The 19,203-nt window shown below is 43.9% G+C and overlaps 1 protein-coding gene across 3 annotated transcripts; it reads left to right on the top strand.

Moving 5' to 3' along the window:
• The first annotated feature begins 7,373 nt into the window (after window positions 1-7,373).
• CHAMP1 (chromosome alignment maintaining phosphoprotein 1) lies at window positions 7,374-18,994 on the top strand. 3 transcript variants are annotated; one of them, XM_040054636.2, is made up of 3 exons: window positions 7,435-7,450; window positions 7,812-7,983; window positions 15,259-18,994. In XM_040054636.2, exon 3 carries the CDS (start codon window positions 15,319-15,321, stop codon window positions 18,187-18,189), a length of 2,871 nt encoding a protein of 956 aa, XP_039910570.1. In that variant the 5' UTR covers window positions 7,435-7,450; window positions 7,812-7,983; window positions 15,259-15,318; the 3' UTR covers window positions 18,190-18,994. The 3 variants fall into 3 exon arrangements, with proteins under 3 accessions (XP_039910569.1, XP_039910570.1, XP_039910571.1); XM_040054635.2 differs by lacking the exon at window positions 7,812-7,983 and having other exon boundaries at window positions 7,374-7,450; XM_040054637.1 differs by lacking the exons at window positions 7,435-7,450; window positions 7,812-7,983 and adding an exon at window positions 7,993-8,743.
• The last annotated feature ends 209 nt before the right edge of the window (window positions 18,995-19,203 follow it).

Genomic DNA, 19,203 nt, shown 5'->3' with positions numbered 1-19,203 from the left:
GATATCAAGCATTAAATAGAATAAAAGCAAAAAAGATTTTGACTGTGATTTTGAGATGTGATACTGTGTTGTTTTTCCATCTATTACTCGAGAAAAAAATAAGATGCAAGTATAGTGCTTTGCATGCTTCAGAAGCAGATGAAAATACAGTTGAGAAGAATTTTAGTATCGGGCTACATAAGTCAGCTGCCAACTAAAATGACTTCAAGATTAAGTAAAACTGCTGCTAGAGGATCATCTGGGTTTAGCTCCATCTGAAGTTTATCTCGTTTGCCAAGTTTATCCTGACTGCCGGAGAAAGGATTTTGTTTTGGTGTCCTGGCTGAGCACTGGGAGGGCAAGCTTTCCCCTCAGTGAAAAATCCCAGCTTGATCCAAGGAAACTCGTCAGGAAAATTCTGCAGTAGAGCTGGGCAGAGCTGGGATCATCACCAGATGAGGTTCTGCTCAAAAGCATTTCCCACCTTTTTGGCTGCCCCGTGGTGACTTGGCAGGGGGTGTGTTTCACCTGTGAGAGGGACTGGCAGGGCACAGAGGAGCTGTGATTTTGCACATGCTCACAACTCGAGTTTGATACCTTGTTTTTCAGGCTTCTCCACCTGCACCCGAGTTACTTGGTTATGAGCACCTCTTGATGGCATTATAGAGAACTAACTAAATACAGTAATTGTGCAGTATTTTGCCATTTGGGCCTTCTCATTCAAATCTCATCTCAGTAAAAACTGTCAGAGCTTAAACACTTGTGTCCATCAGATCAAGCTGGAGATTCTGATGGAGACAGAAATTCCTACAGCCTTTTGACAAATTGTTGTGTTCTGTAAATGCAGCCTCCTGCCCAGAGGGGCAGAGCGCCTGTCCTTTGACTTATGTATTCACATGGAAGGAACCTTCAAGACATTCAAATTTGCATGTGGAGAGTGCAGTAGTCAGCATCGGCACACAGCTTCAGCCTGAGCTGCATCCCAAGCGGGCCCATCTGCCCGATGGCTCGGCAGTGCCACTCAGGGAACCCTTGGGACAACCTCTCCTATGCAGCAGGTAGTGGCACCTATTCTTCGCACACCTGAGAGAGGCAGTACGAGTACTGGCCACCGTTAGTGGGATCTGAACATTGCTATGGCCGGCTCCACCTGCCACAAGTAGCTCAGGAGTGAGAGGAGCAGCTAGGCAGCCCCAGGAACACCAGGAGCCCCGGGTGCATGGGAGTGCTGCCTGCAGGCTCTCTGCTAGTGTTACCCCTCCTGCCAACAGAGAAAACGCCGTCGCTGAGCTTCCCCTCTCTTGTCCTCTTGGGCAGCTCCAGCAGGACAGCCTGTGCCTGTGGAAACACGAATCAGGCTTGGGATGGGAGCTTGAGCAGCCATATCTGCGGGGAAGACTGCCCGCTGGAATTGAGCATGTACCTCACGGGAATGCTGCGAAGTACAATGGCTAAAGCGGCAGAATACTTTTTCTGTCTGTGCTCCAATGTCTCCTGCACGGGAATGCAGCAGGCCCTGAGCTTGCTTCCTTTGCAGGGGCAGCCAGGCAGGAGGAGCTACCACCTGCTCTGTGCTCACTTGTTCTTTAATGCTTCTCCCGATGACATCAAATAAATGCAGGCTTGCTGCCTGCCTTTGTGCAAACTCATCGTGGCGTGAGAGCTTCATTGCCACAATAGTAACTTTGTTTTGCAAATTCAGCTTAGCTGAAAGTAGAGACAGCATCCCCGCGGAATGGGAATCGTGTCTGGTTACATCACAGCTGACTTCAGTGCCATCTGTTTTCTTGCCTTTAAAATATAATGTTCTATATCTAATTAAAAACCTTCACCCACTTGATAGCTTCACCAAATTCTGTTGCCGTTTCTTATTGAATCCAAAGGTCGCTGACGTTTAGGAAGATGGCAATCACTCTGTCAAATGGAGATTGGGCTCCATTCTGTCATGAGCTATTGTGTTACAGGAAACTGATGTGGAATGTAAATATTCAGTAAAAATCCCTGCATTTCTGCTTGTTGCAGCTTTAAAGAGAAGCTTATTAAACTCCAAACATTGTATTGACAATTTCACATTCCATTTTTAAATGCATTCTGTTGCTTCTCTTAATTTAAAACCACATGACTGAAGGTTGGAGAGTCTTTGGAGGTCCATCTGTGGTTAAGCCAGTACTGCTCTTCATGCTGAAGGGAGTTTCTCTGCTGCCATTTATTTGCAGTATTAGTCCAGAACAGCCCAAACAAAAGCCTGAAATATGAACATGACAAAACCCACCCATAGGGCACAAAATAATATTGAATAGCAGAATAAAATATGCCTAAAAAGGCAAATGGAGTAGTACTTCTGTCCCCAAACCTGATGGAATGTTAAAAATCAGTGGTAAATTTCTTGTGAGTTGGTGGTGCTGTTTGAGTCTTATATGATGAGAGGATAGACTTAAAATTCTCAAGTTACTTATTTATAACTGTTTGATTAGAAAGAAAAAATAATCTGAAACAAATGGGAAACCCTATAACAAATTATCTGATAATTTCAAAGTGACTTAAAGGCATTAATTCTGTCTTCTGTGCCTCCACTTGAGCTTTTCTTTGAAGTCCTTGAAGACTGAAAATGTCATCTTACCAAGTGCTGGTTTCTCTCTTAGCAGTTAAACCCTCTCCCAAAAGTCTTCATTGTTACATAACTAAAAAAAAAAATAAAATTTCCAGATATATTTTGTGGTTTACACTTCATTAGGACACACCTGATCTCCTGAATATGCCCCATTTGCATAGCTCATCTACAATTACATAAATACTGTCAGAGGCTCATTACTATCATGTAAATGTTACAGTATTTTGATTGAAATTGACACAAACATACAAGACATTGGACTGCAATGTCTTTTGCTCAATTCCATTTAACAGCCTGGATTATGGGGAAAAAAAAAAAAAAAAATCTCCAACAGGGTAAAGATTAGCAAAAATGGCATATTGACTCATGGTCCATGAAGATCCATAAATGGCTCCCAGCATGTACAGAAGGCAGGAGATACAAAAACATGCAGAAATGGGGGATTCTTTTTTCCCCTTCTCTTTAAAAATGCTGATATCAAATCAAAAAACAAGTATAAAGATTCTGCATAAAAGTTGAAGGAGGGGGGTGGAGTGGGGCTAGGTCTTTTAGGGTATTGGTGTTATTTTTTTTTTTTTTTTTATTCTGCCAGGATCTCAGTTGCCAACTCTAGTGAACAGATTGAAAAGTAATTCTGGAAGGCTCCAGCTGGCCAGACAGGGGGTTTGGCTTTAGTTTGTCTACAGTATGGAGGGCTTGGCCTGTTACTACTGATCTGTGCCCAGGTATGTGTGTGTTGTGCTGCTCCCTATATCTGGCTATGCAGAAATGCAGATGGTTCTGCTGGATGAAACTGAAGGGAAGTTCCACCTCACCTTGTTTCTTGACAGTGAACTTGAATATGGGCACCGATATATGATATTACCTGCTGGAAGTTCTTGCACGGTTTTGACAGCTGTTGAAGGTCATCAGCATCCAGAAACAACAGTATGTGTCCAGTTATGTCCTCAGGCATTCAGTCAAGAAAAATCAGGATATCAAAGGAAAAATGGAAACACTTCCCGGGCTGAACAGGCTCAGTCTAGTTTCCTTAACGTTTAACAACATCCTGAAATAAAAAGATTAAAACTGATTGTATACTCGAAACTTTTAAGTTCTTAATTAAGGATCAAATAACAAGGAGGAATACACTTGGGAATATGTTACATAAGGTAAAAATTTATTTGAGGTATTTAGATGTATCTCCAATGAGTTGGGAGCTCTCCATAGCTACAGTGTTAGGTAACAGATTCATTGTTCTATTTCTTACAATGACTACAACATAATAAGAAGAAAAAGGCCATTTCAGAAAGTAATTTAGAGGCCTAAGGGAAGGAATTGAAAATTGAATGAAAAAAAAATAGCTGTCTTGAATGATTAAGCTCCGTGCCTTCGAAAGCCTGCTGGCATTTTCACTGAGAGACTTCACAGGTGAATATTGCAATTTCTTACATTTTGCTTATTAAAAAAAAAAATTAAAAAATCTAGGACTGTAAACTCTATGCAAGTGTTTTTCACAATAATACTGACTGAAAGTGGGGAATTATGAAAGTTTAGCATGATTTCATAAATCAAATGAAATCCCTAGATGTAAAGGAAAAAAAGGTCTTAACAAGTTAGAAAAGAAAGTTTAACCATACAGCAGAAAAAAGTCTATTAAAAAAAGAGTTATTCACTGTGGTTGAGATGTATTCTTTACCTATTCTCTATTTTCTAGTGCAATTCTTGCTTCATAATTGCTAATCCAGCAAAAAATCTCTGGGATTTCTTTACTTCCTTTGAGAAAACTTCTTGGCTAGGTTGAAAGGAAATCCTCCAAGTCCTCCAAATCACCTACAGGTAACAGTAGCATGGAAAAAGAAGAGAAGTTTACTTAGTCTAAGAAGAAACCTAATAAATGGGGTACACCTGGATTATCTGGATCTTAATTAAGTGTCTGATTCTATTCTCAATGGAAATTATTCCATTAACTACAGAAGCTAGAAATTAATTCAAAAACTGTTGGATGAGTGAAAGCACTGGCAGACCAGAAAGAGATGAAAAGCCCAGGATCAAGTGAGAACGACAGGTTATTAGCTGGCCTTGGGTTGAATTTACATGCTATTTCCATGAATGAACAAAGCAGGAGTCAGCATTTTTAGTATTAAAACTTTTAGTAATAAAAACCATATAAAATGCAAGAGGGGGATGAGTAGCAAGAGCGCTCGTAGCTGAAGACTTGGATGGGAACAACCAGTTGGTTTTTGGTAGCTATGGGAAAACCATAATCCCCAATGATGAATGTATAACCTGTAGTCAAAGAGATAGGAGCCTGGGACATGACTACACAGAGGACTGGGAGGGTATCTAGCCTGCACTGCTAGATTTCTCCATAACATCTAGATGTGGAACAAAGAAATAAAATTCTCATCAATCAGTAATTGTAGTTGATCACTATACTTCTGCTACATTTTCAGAGCACGGGCAGGATTGATTTTGTTGGAAACTTAGATACACCTGGTGAAAAATACTGCTTCTATCTAAGCAGCCAGGGGATACAATAGATCACTGCTAAGTGCTGCCTGACACAGAGACCACCCTCTTGGTAAAGAAATGGAAATGCTGCCCAGTGTCCAGCCTGAGCCTTCCCTGACAGAGCTCTGAGTCATTCCTTCCTGTCCTCTCAGTGGGTACCATGGAGACAAGTTTAGCATCTTTCCCTCTGCTTCCCTCCTCTGGAAGATGTAGAGAGTAATGAGGACATGTGGGAGACTGGACTATTAAGAGACAATGACTCAAAACATTCCTCGTTTGTGGAGAGCCCAGGGTGCTGAGTTGAGATGGAGGAGGTGAACTTTTAGTTGTGTAATGGCTAAACTGCTGATCTGATAAGGCACAGGGTGAATGATGGGCTGTGAGATAGGAGCTGGACCCAGTGCAGAGGATTGTGCTCTTTGTCATGCTAAGTTGTGCTTCCTTGCACAAACCCCTGGGCTGTGGGGCTCTCCCTGCTCCCCCCAGGAAATGCTGAGGAGTTCTTGTACTATCTAAGCATGTCCCATCTGTTGATGGGACATAACAGGGCACAACTGACTCAACTGCACTGCTAGGATGGGCAGCTGTTTTGTCTTAGAAGGTGTTGAGAACTCCTGAAGCATTCCAAGATCTACAGTATTACATCAAACTCCCTGCTCCTGAGGAGGTACTTGATTTATATCCACCTGAACCTAAGTGAATATAGACCCAAGAGATGGTGTGTTCTGCCAATTTTTTCCCACCAGTTCTTTGGGCCTTCCCTCATCACTCGACCACCACTTTGACCAAGACTGTACAGCAACCAAGTCTTGTTGTGAGGCTTAGGGTGGTGAGATCCTCACACTCTTGTTTCCCTCTCCTTTCCTTTCCTTTCCTTTCCTTTCCTTTCCTTTCCTTTCCTTTACTTTCCTTTCCTTTTCTTTCCTTTCCTTGCCTTTCCTTTCCTTTCCTTTCCTTTCCTTTCCTTTCCTTTCCTTTCCTTTCCTTTCCTTTCCTTTCCTTTCCTTTCCTTTCCTTTCCTTTCCTTTCCTTTCCTTTCCTTTCCATCATGTCCTTTTTCTTTCTTTCTCCTTGTCTGTGTCCTTGGGTGATGTAGTTGCAATGCTTTCATCTTGTATTACTATAGATAATAACCACCAAAACAGCTCTATACCTGTATTCCTTTGCAATCAAATTGTTCTGTAATAAACCCTACACTGTTTATTTACAAATACTGATCATTCAGTGTAGTTTCACAATAAAGTACCCCAAGGGATCTAGTAACAAGAACGCGGGTTACCCACACCTTCTGTCTTAACAAAATGCCCCTCAGCCTTCAGAGAGTCGTTCCTTAAACACCTCCAGGGAGTACCTGTCCCTGGAGTTGCTTAAGGAAAACCTGGACATGATACCTAGTGCTGTGGTCTGGTTGACATGGGAGTGTTCATAGGCTGGAGTTGATCTCAGAGGTCTTCTCCAACTTAATTGGTTCTGTGATTCTGTGAGTCTGTCATTCTTTCCACACTGGACTAAAAGCAAAAACTGAAAGGCAAAAAGCAATTCCTGCATTGAGAGGCCCACAACTGGACCAGTACCTGAGGTGTGGCCTATTTGGTACTGGTGAGCCCACACCTAGAATCTCGTGTCCATTTCTGGGCCCCTCAATTCATTCAGGAAGGATATGGATGGGCTGGAGCAGATCCGGAGAGGAGCGATAGAGCAGGTGTCCTACAGGGAGCAGCTGAGGGAGCTGGGGGTGCTCAGCCTGGAGCACAGGAGGCTCAGGGGAGACCTTGCCACTCTCTGCAATTACCTGAAAGCGGCTGTAGCCAGGTGGGGGTCAGGCCCTTCTCCCCAGCGACAGCCAGCGACAGGAGGAGAGGACAGAATCTTAAACTGCATCAAGGGATTTTTGGGTTGGATATTAGGAAGAATTTCTTCACTCAGAGGGTGACTGGTTATTGGAATGGGCTGTCCAGGGAAGAGGTAGAGTCACCGTCCCTGGACGTGTTTAAGGAAAACTGAGCACCGCACCGAGGGCCATGGTCTTGTTGACACGGCGGTGCTCGGTCATAGTCGAGGATCTCAGAGGTGTTTTGCAGCCTAGTTTGTGACTGTGTGACTCCGTGTTTCTGGGATTTCGGAACTCTCTCCGCACTGGATAAACCCCCGGCGGGCTCCCACACGACGCCGGGCCCCCCCTATGCGGCAGCGCCCCCTGCCGGCGGGCGCGGAGGCGGCGCGGCCCGGCCCCGCCCCCGGCCCCGCCGCCGCGGCCGCGGCACGTGACCCGGCCCCGCCTCCCGCCGCCGCCGCCGCCGCCATTGGCGGGGGAGCCCGGCCCGGCCCCCCCGGCCCCGCGTTCCGCCGTCCCGGAGGTGCCGAACGGTGAGTGCGGGCGCCGCGTCCCGCTCGCCCCCCGCTCCCGCCCGCAGGGCCCGGCGCGCTTCCCTCCCTCCCCCTGGGCGTCGGGCCTGGGCCTTCCCCTTGTCCAGCCCCCGCCGCGCGGGGGGCGGTGGCGGCGGCTGCCGGTGCCGGCGCGGGGGGAACAAAACCGGCGGGGTCGCGCGCGGGAGGGAAGAGGAAGAGGGAGAGGGGAGGGGAGGCGGCGAGGGAGAGCGCCCGGAGGGGCGGGATGAATGGGCGGGCGGCGCGGCCCCCGGCCCCCGGGGTGCGGCCCCTCAGGGCCGGGCAGCGGGGAGCCGGCGGCCCCGGGAAAGCCGATCCCGCAGGCACCCCCTTCCCGCAGGAAAGTTAAAGTGATGCCGGCGGAGCGAGGAGCAGGAGGAACACTCTGCCGGTCCGCTGTCCTGCGGTAGCGAGTTCGGCACGGGACGTGTCCCCGCCGGGACCGGGCCCTTTCCCGGTGACAGAAATAGCTGCCGGGAGCGGCTGCGGCGCACGTGGGAGCGGAGAAGCAGGTGCAGAACCAAGGCTCACAACAGTTCTGGGAAGCGTGTCCTGTGAGGAGCGGCTGAGGGAACTGGGCTTGTTCAGCCTGGAGAACAGGAGGCTCGGAGGGGACCTTACCGCTCTCTACGATCACCTGAAAGGAGGCTGTAGCCGGGTGGGGGTCGGCCTCTCCTCCCAGGCAACAAGTGACAGGAGAGAGGACATGATCTTAAATTGCCCCAACGGACCTTTAGATTGGACATTAGGAAGAATTTCTTCACTGTGAAATTGATCAGACATTGGAATGGGCTGTCCAGGGTGGTGTTGGAGTCACTGTCGTTGCAGGTGTTTAAAGAAAGACTGGACGTGGCACTGAGTGTCATGGTCTACTTGACAAGGTGGTGTTCAGCCATAGGTTGGAGTTCAGTGATATCAGAGGTCTCTTCCAACCTCAGTGGTACTATGGGGTTTTTTTGCAAGTCAGGAATATAGAAACTTTGGGTTTCCTGTTTCTCTTCAGTAATCTTCCCTTGAACCCTATATTCTTTCAGGATAGCATAAATGGAATTATTAGCCAGTTATCACCAAGTTTCACAACCTTAATTCAGTTCTTGAATAGATTGTAATGCTCTAGTGGGTCCAGTGGCACTTCACTCGCTTGGGTACAGCACTGCAGCAATAAGAGGTTTTGGGCTGTTTTTGGAAGCCAACCAAGTGGAACTGTGAACTTGGAGTTAGCTGTGTCAGAAGTACATGGAATTAATTTCTTCTGTCTTGAATCTGTCAAAGGTATATTAATTTTACTTTGCAGTTTAGACTGTTGTTAGATCTTTTATTGAGAACTAATGTTGTGTAGACTTGTCATTCTCTTAACAAAGGTTGAAATGTTGCAAAATAGCTGCAGTTCTGGATGCTTTGTGTTTCTTAAGTCATCTGCATGGGCATCAAGTGTTGTCACTTTGTAGATCTCCCCTGACTTGAACTTTTCCTGGAAACATGAAACTTTATAATACAGCATTTCCTGCCTGGATCTGGTGCCTCCCATGTTCTTAGCATATTTTACTGTTTCAGTGGTTGGTTGGGTCGGAGTGTTTGCGCCTTGTGTAGCTGTGTAATTTTAAAGACCATGTTCAGCAATTGTTGCTGATGGAACTTAGCCCGAATTGGCTGGGCTGGTAGCTGGCAGTTCAGATGTGAGGCTGTAGTCAGATACTGTGAGCACTTCTGGACTAGCAGGAGCATAGGGCTGCCTGTCTTGTTCATGGTGCCTTGGAAGTGGTGCCCTTGCCTGCCTAGTTCCTTGTGAAGTGCCTGCTCTGCCCCGCTGTGGGATGTTTGTGTGCAGCTTCCTCTGGGAGCTAAGCTTCTCTTTGTCAGTCACAACACAGGGATGTAGCTTCAAGAGAAACATCATGCTGCCACCAGACTGCCATTTACTTTTTGGCACTGCAAGAACATGTAATTTTTCCTTTTGCTTAAACCCAGCAAAAGTCTGGATCTGTTCCTGCTAGCAGAGGCAATGATGCTGCGTGTCTCGCTTACCCAGCTTTCTTTTGCTTGGAACAAATTTACCATTGACCCTCTCACTGACAGAGGCTATGACTGAACTGTTTGCCTGCAAGAAAATTCCAAGGCTGATGAAAATAAATAGTGATCCTTCCTGTGCAGTGACTGGTATAGGGAATCCTCTGTGTAGTTGTAGGGCATTGCAGAAAATCACAAGGCTTTCTTCTGGATCATTTTCCCAGCTGTATTGGTGTCATTAAAGTATGTTGCATGTCCTGTATCTGCTTGTGTTTCACGAGGCTTGACTGTTTATTGAGAGAAAAAGAGTTATAGATTCTTCTGTGTCTGAGAACCAAGACAGTCTGATTTTGAACAATGATGTGGCAGACTACTTGTTGCTGTGCTGTGAATTTCTTCATGTAATATTAAAAGAAATCTAATTTTCTGTTCTCACAGACAGTCTAGATCTTTAGCTTTGAGCCCTTTGTTGCTTCCCTTGGACAGTCACAGCTTATTGTCTGTAGAGGAAAAATGCAGGTATATATTAAATGTTGTGATGCTAAGTGTAGAATGTGTTTATTAAAAATTACCAGGACTAATTGGAAGACTTGTAGCTATGAAATTGGAATGGAGTTAAAAAGTAGAGACATCTTGTTTGCTGCCAGAGTCATGTTGTGCCATCCCCTGCATGGATTCCTTCTTAAATGTCGATAGCTCCTCTGCATTTTTCCGCGTTCCTTCCACTGGGAGGTTTTTGAGAGGCTGTAGGAAGTATGGCTTAATCTTAAATGGGATCCTCATGGAAGATGGGCCGTGGAATCCAGGAACCATCTCTGACATGGCTGGATGTTTTGGCTGGGAAAACATCAGGAGGTCTCTCCTCTCTGCGCATTAGCTTAGGATGCTCCTATTGCTCGGTTTAGCATGAGCTCAACCGAAACTTCTGATGCTCTTTGACTCCACTCTGTGGCTGCCTTGTGATACTCATAACCAACTTTTGGTTGAATTTGTGGTTATCTCACTGCCTCTGACTTCCTGGATACTTCTTCCTTCTGCCAAATCACGACTTTAGCCTCTTGGCTCCTAAGTACAAATCAAGAAAAGCAGTGATGATTGTTCTTTTCTCAGGTAGATACGTGCCCTCATTACCAATTCTTTCCCCATGCTGTTTTTCTGTTCTTCCTCTGGTGTAGATTATGGCCAGAACTGCAGTGTAGGGGACAGAAACTGGTGTAAGGATCTCTTCAGCTTCTCAGTGGAGAGAGGAGAGAGTTGGTGGTAGTAGGAACCTCTGTATGTAGGTTCTAAATGTGTGAAAGAAGAAGGGCTGGGAGAGGTGGCTGATGGAGTAGCAGTAGGGACCAGTGATCCCGCTGCTGAGATTTGTGTCTCTTCAGGCAGCTTTAAACTTGAGCGATGGACATTGATCTGTGCCACTTCAAGTCAGCTAAGAGCTGAGTTAGTGCTGATGCTGTTACTGTGCTTGGTATCTGAGGATATAGTGAGCTTTAAGCCAGAAGCACTTACCTGTGCAGGTAGATTTCAGTGGGAAATGTCATGTCTTAGGAAGACTCTGAATGAGTCTTGGCTGCCTTAAGTTAAAATTTAGTATTGCACGCCCCATAATGTTAGTTGAATCGCAGTATTTTTTCTTGAAGGCTGGATGTGCATGCAGGACATGCATAAATGCTAGGCTTCAGGCTTCTGCTTCGGTTGTAGGGAGTTCTCAGAACAAATAATTATTTCTGTTGGACTGCATCTGTGTTTGTTTCCTCAGCGTTGCAGCCATGGAAAGCGAGAAAAGTAGGAGGGAATGCAGAAAGAGCAATTAAGGGATGTGTTGTGCTTTGTAGTGTTACACTGGCATGCAGCACAGCCTCAGTTATAGCCATTGGTGCACTGCACACCCTGTTAACTGAGAATTTGAATAGGGGAGTGCTCAGGTGTCCTTTTTACAAAAGTTATGGCCTGGTAGAGTGTTCAACTAAACAGAGTGGCCTGGGGTCTGCACAGCAGTTATTTGTACTTGCAGAGGTGGCAGCTTCTTTGTCCTAGGAGTATTCAAGAAGTCTTGAGAGATATTCCAGTGACCATCTGTCTTCTGTTTTCTTTCATGGAGAAGCTGTTGCTCATGACAATTTGATCTTCATCCTCAAATTCATACCTTTACTCAAAGAGCTTCAGAGGACTAAAATGATGTTGGGATTTAGTACTTGGTCCAGTTCTCTGCAGTGCACATGGAGCACCCTGACAGATTGATCACACCAGTTATTTTCCTTACCTTTTTTATGGGTTTGGTTTGCAGCAGCGCAGAGCTGGTTCCCTCTAATGTCTATAATAATGCATTTACACGGAGGGAGCATGGTCCATCTCTCTTAGTGTTTCCAAAAAGATGCTGCTGAGCACAGATTACATCACAGTTCATGCAGGACCAAGGCCATGGGTTACTGGTTACTGAGCATATGGTTTCTGGGCTGGCTGGCTCTGCTGGTGTGGGACTCTTTAGAAAAAAGTGACATGTTGTTCCTTGCATTTTCACCCAACTAGGCAAGGCAGGATCCAGTGCAGAACAAGTTCTGATGCAGGAGCTGATGGCAAAGAGCAGTGAGGAGCAGAGTCATCTGTGTGATAAGCTTGAGTACAGAGGAGGGCAGCAACCAAAACCGTGAAGAGACTGTGGCATTGGAGCTCAGTATTGAGAGGGAATCCAGAGGGCTTGACAGGAAAATCTTTCAAACTAGCTGTTTTGAGATATGCTACGTGAACCAGCAGCATCTGAGTTTATTCTTTCAGAAGTGTTTCAACAAATTTAAATTGACAACGTGAGTTAGTAGGGGCTCAGTAAGTTTTTTACTGATCTCAGTAACTATTCTAAAACTAGATTTCCTATTCCAAGGACTTGTGGCCTAAGGTGGGACAAGAATGAAGAGTTATCTTGCTCAGTAGGATGCCTCAATTAAGTAGAGATTTCAGTGGAAGAGGCAGTTACTTCAGTGACTGCCAGATTCAAGTGGGATGAGTTACAAAACTAGAAATGGTGAGTGATGGCAATGTGAGAGAAAGTGCCCTCAGGTCTTTAATGTTATTTCTTATACAGAAGGCTTTACTGTCAAGATTTTGGATGTCTGTACTGTGCCTGTAACTTCTTTGGTTTCAAAATAATCTCACAGTCAAAAAGCTTAGTAGCAAATTAGACAATTTGTGGAAGGGAGCCACTGACTTTTCCTAACTGTTATATTTGGAAAGAAAGTGGGAATTTTCATCATAAAGTAAGGTAGAACTTTAGAAGAAAAGAAGAAGGTGGGAGGTGGGGTGAAGTGTATTTCAGTGAATAACAAAAGCTGTAGCAAGGGCAACAGGTGACAAGCGAAGAGGAGGGAAATTATGAAGAGAGTAGAAAAGATTGTCTGGTAAACTTCATTAAATTCAATTTGGAAAAGCCCTTTTTTGGTGTTCTAGTGAAAAGAAAATGGATAATTCAGGATTACAACCAATTTTTTAATTGACAAATTCCCTTTCAAGTCTAAAAATGTGATTACCGCAGTATGTCTTTATTGTCCTCATTATGTTCGGCTGTGATTTGATTTAAAAAAACCCAAACCTTTTTATTTCGCTCTTATCAGTAACTCAGAAATTTTTGCTTTCAAATTTAAATCTTCCTTTCCTCCCATTGTCCCAAGTCCTGCAAACAAAACTGTAATTCATAAAGTCTTGAAGCTCTTTTGGAGTACCAAGACATAATGTGCTATGAATTTTTACAATTGGCAAGTTATTTTCTGTTGCAGAGATACAGCCCACTGAGCACTGCTGTCATCTTTCTGGTTTGTTTTCATATTTTGCAGGCATAAAAAAATTGTTACAAGATGTTGGGAAGTGTTTTGGGTCAACACTGGATGTGGTGTGTGATACAATTTGGGGTGTCTTTTGCATGGCTGCCAGCAGTGCTGGGAAACTGCAACTTACACCCCAAAGGTCCTTCCTTCAGTGTTTGTAGAGCAGAGTTAATTAGTTCTCATTTGTAGCTAGGTTGTGGTCGGATGCTGTTCATTTGCCTCATGGCTGTAAAGCAGGATCCTTCTTAAAGCTCCGTATGTGGTTCCACCATGCTTCCCTATTGGAAATCTCCCTTTTCCTGTGACACGCTGAAGTGTGTACTCAAAGTGCAAAAGTGTTGTTCCATAAGCAGCTGAGCTAGTGAACCTCTGTTTCTTAAGGATTTGTGCCCTCTTGCTCCTCAGCCAATCCTTCTTTCCTGGTTTTTGCTGTGTCCATCTCATCCTTTAGCAGCCCTGCTAATTTGCTTTCATTCTTTCTCTGCCCCAAGCCCAAAGCAGCTCACTGCTGTAGTATTTTTAATTCTTTCCCCTTTTCCTTAATTACAAGCTGAATCAGACGCTGCTTGCTCTGAATGTTTCAAGACTATTTGTGTAGAGGCTAAGCAGAAGAAGTCGCTGCTGAGCGACATATTCTGCCTCAGTGGAGGCATTGCTTGCATTCTCTAGTTCCTGATTTTCATGAAAGGTGTAGAAATGCAAAGTAAGGCTGGATTGCTTTGTCCGGTTTGATTGGCATTGACTGTAGGGCAGTGTGTTTGTGTAAGCTCATTTCCATAAGAAACCAGGGGAAAAATGCTTTAGGAATAAATTAAGAAAACTTGCTTTGAATGCATATTTTTAGACTTGTTAGTCTAATATATATTTAGACAGGTAAATTAATGTTAAAATAAAACAATTTTGAGTGTTTTGAAGCAGTGTGTTTTATAAGACCCCCCCCCCACATTAGGTTGATAGCTTAGTATGATTAATCATGTAACAACTGTTTAATTTCAACCTCCAGGAAAATAGTGTGTGCATTTCACGTAAATGTCCTTTTTACCTTCAACTTTTATGTTGATGTAACTTACAGAATATGACTAGACTTGTTTTTCTGTTTATTGGAGTAGCTAATCTGGTTAAATTGTGTTGGAAATAGGGGAATCTGGCCAAACCATTAAAAGCTGTTTATGTTTTGGGGTGGGTTTTTTTGATTGTTTTTGTTGTTGTTATATTGAGCTCTTTAAAGTCTTTCAAAAAACATTAATTTTGAGAAATTTCCATCTTTGGGGTAATGAAAACCATGTTCTGGATACAGCAGATTGTTAACTATAATGACTGGGGGAAAAAAAACCCTGATGTTTTTCTTAAGTAGTATTTTTGTTGCTATTGGGGCAACAGATGAAATAACGGAACAGGAAATGTCCTTTTCATAATAGATTTTTTTTTAATGATAGGCATGATTTTTTTTGGTCTTTGTCAAAACCTGCTTATTTGTTTTGAAATTTAATGATGCATTTTTTTAAATGGCCTTATCTCAGTGGCAGTATTTCAAGTACTTTCCAAAGTACTTGTTTTCATTTTACATGTATAATGTAAATAATGCGATGTCAATAAAAGCACATCAAATATGGGAAGAGAAGACAATGGAGAAACCAAGTCATATTTATCAAATGAGATTCAAACTTTGCTCTTCATCACCTGTGTTCTTGTGTTATCATTTGCTTCCATCTTTTTTACATAGGTTGAAAGGCCTATTGTTAAATATAAGCTTTGTTTTTTCAGGTTTTACTGATGCAAAATTACTTTCAAGAGTCGGTGACACCTATGTTTAGATTTTTCTATGAAGTAGTCAGTGCCTGTGCCAAATTATTCTTTCTTAAAAGGAAGGGGGTTGAGCAGAGAAAAGCCCATGTGGTTATTTAGGAATGAGAGTTGAAATTAACATGGACAGATAACTATACAGATCCTTTTCCTTTATTGCAGGAACTGAAAATTCCTCTCTAAAGGTGCAGTGCTGTGGAAACTGTTACTGCCTATAGAAAAATGGACATGTTGCAGATACTACGTAAAACCACAGAGCGCTTGGAGTGTGACTACTGCAGCTTCAGGGGAACTGACTATGAAAACATACAAATTCATATGGGTACCGTTCACCCAGAGTATTGTGATGAAATGGATGCTGCTGGTTTGGGTAAACTTATATTTTATCAAAAAAGTGCAAAACTCTTTCACTGCCATAAATGTTTCTTTACCAGCAAGATGTATTGCAACGTATATTATCACATCAAAGCACAGCATGCAGCACCTGAGAGATGGAACGAAGAGCAGAAAGAGCAACAGGAAGAACAAGATTCAGATTCATCCAAAAAAAGTGTCGTGTTGGAGCCACAGACACCTACCCTTTCCCCTGAGTCACGCAAACCTGCCCTATCTCCTGAACTCCCCAAATCTGAACCTGTTGTTTCCCCCAAGCTTCAGAAACCTTCTGTGTCTCCAGAGCCTCTGAAGTCTGCTCAGGTGACTTCCTCAGAGCCGGAGAAGTCAGTCCAGACTGTGTCCCCTGATCCAGAAAAGTCAGCCCAGCCCACATCTCCTGATCCAGAGAAGTTAGCCTCCTCTGTGTCCCCTGACCCACAGGAGCCATCTCCCGCCGTGTCTCCTGACCCACAGAAGCTATCTCCTGTCATGTCTCCTGACCCACAGAAGCCATCTCCTGTCATGTCTCCTGACCCACAGAAGCCATCCCCTGCTATGTCCCCCGACCCACAGAAGCCAGCCCCAGCCGTGTCTCCAGAGCCCCGTTGGCAGTCCCCAGCAAAGTCTCCAGAGCCCCGCCGGCATTCCCCTGCCATCTCGCCAGAGCCCCGGCGCCATTCTCCCGCCGTGTCTCCAGAGCCCCGCAGATACTCCCCGGCTGTGTCGCCAGAGCCAAAGAAACCTCCTCCAGCAGCGTCCCCTGAACCACGGAGATATGCCCCAACTGGATCTCCTGAGCCACGGAGACATCCCTCTCAAATGCGTAGGCCCGCTTCAGCTTCTTCTCCCGAAAGCCGGAGGCCTGCTTCTGCAGTTTCGCCAGAGTCGTGGAGACCTGGTCCAACTGTTTCCCCTGAGCCCTGGAGATCTTCACCTCATGAAGTACAGAAGTCTTCCACAGTTTCTCCCTGGGCTTCAAAGCCTGCCATGTCGGTGTCCCTAGAATCCCGGAGGTCTGCCCCTGAGTCCCGAAGGCCTGGCTCGGTTGTGTTGCCAGAACCTAGGAGGCTCGTTTCTGATTCCTGTAAGTCTACATCCTTTTCTGAATCCCAGAAGTCTGCTCTTGTTTCTTCTGAGCCCTGGAAACCCATCTCATCTGTTTACCCTGAAGGTTGGAAACCTGTTCTATCCCCTGACACGTGGAAGCATTCTCCCCCTGTTTCTCCTGAGCTTCGAAAGTCTAGTCACACTGTTTCCTCTGACTCTTGGAAGCCTTCTTTCTTTCCTGAGGTCTGTAAGCCTGGTGTTTCAGTATCTCCTGAATCTTGGAAACTCTCTGAGTCACGGAAATCTATGTATTTTCCTGAAACTCAGAAACCCACCTCTGCTGCTTCATCTGAGATTCAGAAACGAGCTCATTTCCCTGAACCTCGGAAAAGAGTGTTGTTCCCAGAGACTCATAAACCTAATCCTACTGTTTCCACTGATGTCCAGAAACGTGCTGTCTTTTCTGAGCCCCAGAATCAGATGTCTGCTTCTGCTGTTTCTACTGAAGGTCAAAAACAAGCTCTCTGTTCTGAAACCCAAAAATCTGCTCTTGTTTCTTCCGAAGTCCAGAAGCATGCCCTGTTTTCTGAAGTCCAAAAACTCATTTCCATTTCTTCTGAAGTTCAGGAGTCTGCTTCCTTTCTAGAGTCTCAGAAATCCACAATTCCTGAAGTTCAGAAATATGGCCTCTTTACTGAGTCCCAGAAACCTACTCCTGTTTCTCCTGAGACACTCAAACAAGCTGTTTTCACAGACTGCCAGAAATCTGCTGTTTCCCCTGATGTTCAAAAGCATGCTGTATTTTCTGAGATGCAGAAGCCTGCTGCTGCTCTATCCTCTGATGTCCAGAGACATGCTGAAACTACTGTACCTTCTGAAATCCAGAAGAATATTCTGTTTTCCGAGCCTCACAAGTCTGCTTCGGGCTTTTTCTCCGAGCCCCAAACACCTAGTGAGTCTGGTGAGAGTGACTTTCTCTCTCACAGTTTAGATGATCAGAAACCACTGGATGATTTATTCTCCCCGGATGAACAATCAATATTAGCCAAAGAATCACCTGAACACATGTTGTATTCATGCCCAAAAAAGAAGCCCAAGAAGGAAAACCAGGAGAACTCAGATTCTGAACTAAATAGCAGTGAGTGTGGAAAAACACTGGTGGACTCAATGGACCTAAAGGAACAGGAATCCAACAGTGACCAAGAGCAGTATGATATGGAGTCATCTGACTATGGCAAAGAGAGCAAAATGGATGTAACTACTCCTACGCAGCCACAGTGTGTGCTTCAGTTTACTGAAGAGAAAGAGGCTTTCATCTCTGAAGAAGAAATAGCAAAATACATGAAGCGTGGCAAAGGAAAGTATTACTGCAAAATTTGTTGCTGTCGAGCAATGAAAAAAGGTGCTGTCTTGCACCATTTAGTTAACAAGCATAATGTTCAAAGCCCATACAAATGTAAAATATGTGGTAAAGCTTTTCTCTTGGAGTCTCTTCTTAAAAATCATGTTGCTGCTCATGGTCAAAGTTTGTTGAAGTGTCCCCGTTGTAATTTTGAATCAAATTTTCCCCGAGGCTTTAAGAAACATTTAACTCATTGCCAAAGCCGTCATAGTGAGGATACACCTAAAAAACACTTGGACAGCCTTGAACCACTTGAAGAACAAATTTAATCTGGGTTTTTTTGGTTTTTTTTGTTTTTTTGTTTTTCCCTTGTGCTAGAAAAGATGAATTTACAAAGTGTTCAAAAGTGTTACTGTATGTTAACCGAGTAGTTTAGCTGATCTGACAAGTCAGAAGATGCATGGTTTATTGTACTATGTTTAACTTGTCTTATAGCTGTATTACTGAAAAGATTTACTTTTGAAAGTAATTTTAAATGCGTGTTCATGTCTTTGTATTACCCATCAGTAGAGTCATATTTTATTTTTCAGATGTACTATGTTTTTGAAACCAAAATGGATACAAAATAGTTTTGTAAAGATTTGTAAAACATATAGGCAATTAAGGACTGGAGTGGCAAGCAATCCATATTTTCCTGTGAAGACAACTTCTTTTTTCACATTTGTTAAATGTTGTATTTTTTAAAATGTTTTTATCAAGTTCTCAAATCAAAATTCTCACTTAATTGAATGTGAATGGCCCAGAATATGAGGAACTACCAATATTCCTGGAATAATTTTGCCCTGAGGTTGTAATTGAGTGTATAGACATTTGCCGGAAATTTATTGCACTCAGTTCTCGGACTTGTCTCGGATTTAGAAGCATCAAGGTACTTATTTTGTGATTCTGTATTTTGGCCATGTTTTAGTCATGTACTAATAAACATTAAATTGATAGATTAACGTCAAACTATGTATAGCTCAACACTTTCTCTTGATGATACAGATGTTTGTAATGTCAGACAACCCCTAAATTTCCTGTATTTGGTGAAATGTTATTCTTTAATGTTTTAACAATAAAAGAAACCCAACCTGGTGTTGGCCATAATTTGGGGTTTTTTTGTTCAAGTCAAGACCAAGGTTTCTTGTGTTCAAGGTAGCATCTTTTAATTATCCTGGCAACAAGAGATACAAAATACCCAGGAGGTCTGCTTTGAAAGCTTTGCCGCCTCAGTCATCAGCCTCAGTCATCACTAAGCAAGGTTAGTCTAAATTTCCCATCTATTTCAGAAGAACATGCCAGAT

Source organism: Hirundo rustica, chromosome 2, assembly GCF_015227805.2.
Source record: "Hirundo rustica isolate bHirRus1 chromosome 2, bHirRus1.pri.v3, whole genome shotgun sequence".
Classification (NCBI taxonomy): Eukaryota; Metazoa; Chordata; class Aves; order Passeriformes; family Hirundinidae; genus Hirundo; species Hirundo rustica.
Note: the sequence above shows the minus strand (reverse complement) of the source record. Positions and strands in the feature narration are given on the sequence as shown.

What these genes read in the sequence shown, in the direction of transcription:
- CHAMP1 (XM_040054635.2), top strand. Translation starts at nt 15,319, where the DNA reads ATGGACATGTTGCAGATACTACGTAAAACCACAGAGCGCTTGGAGTGT.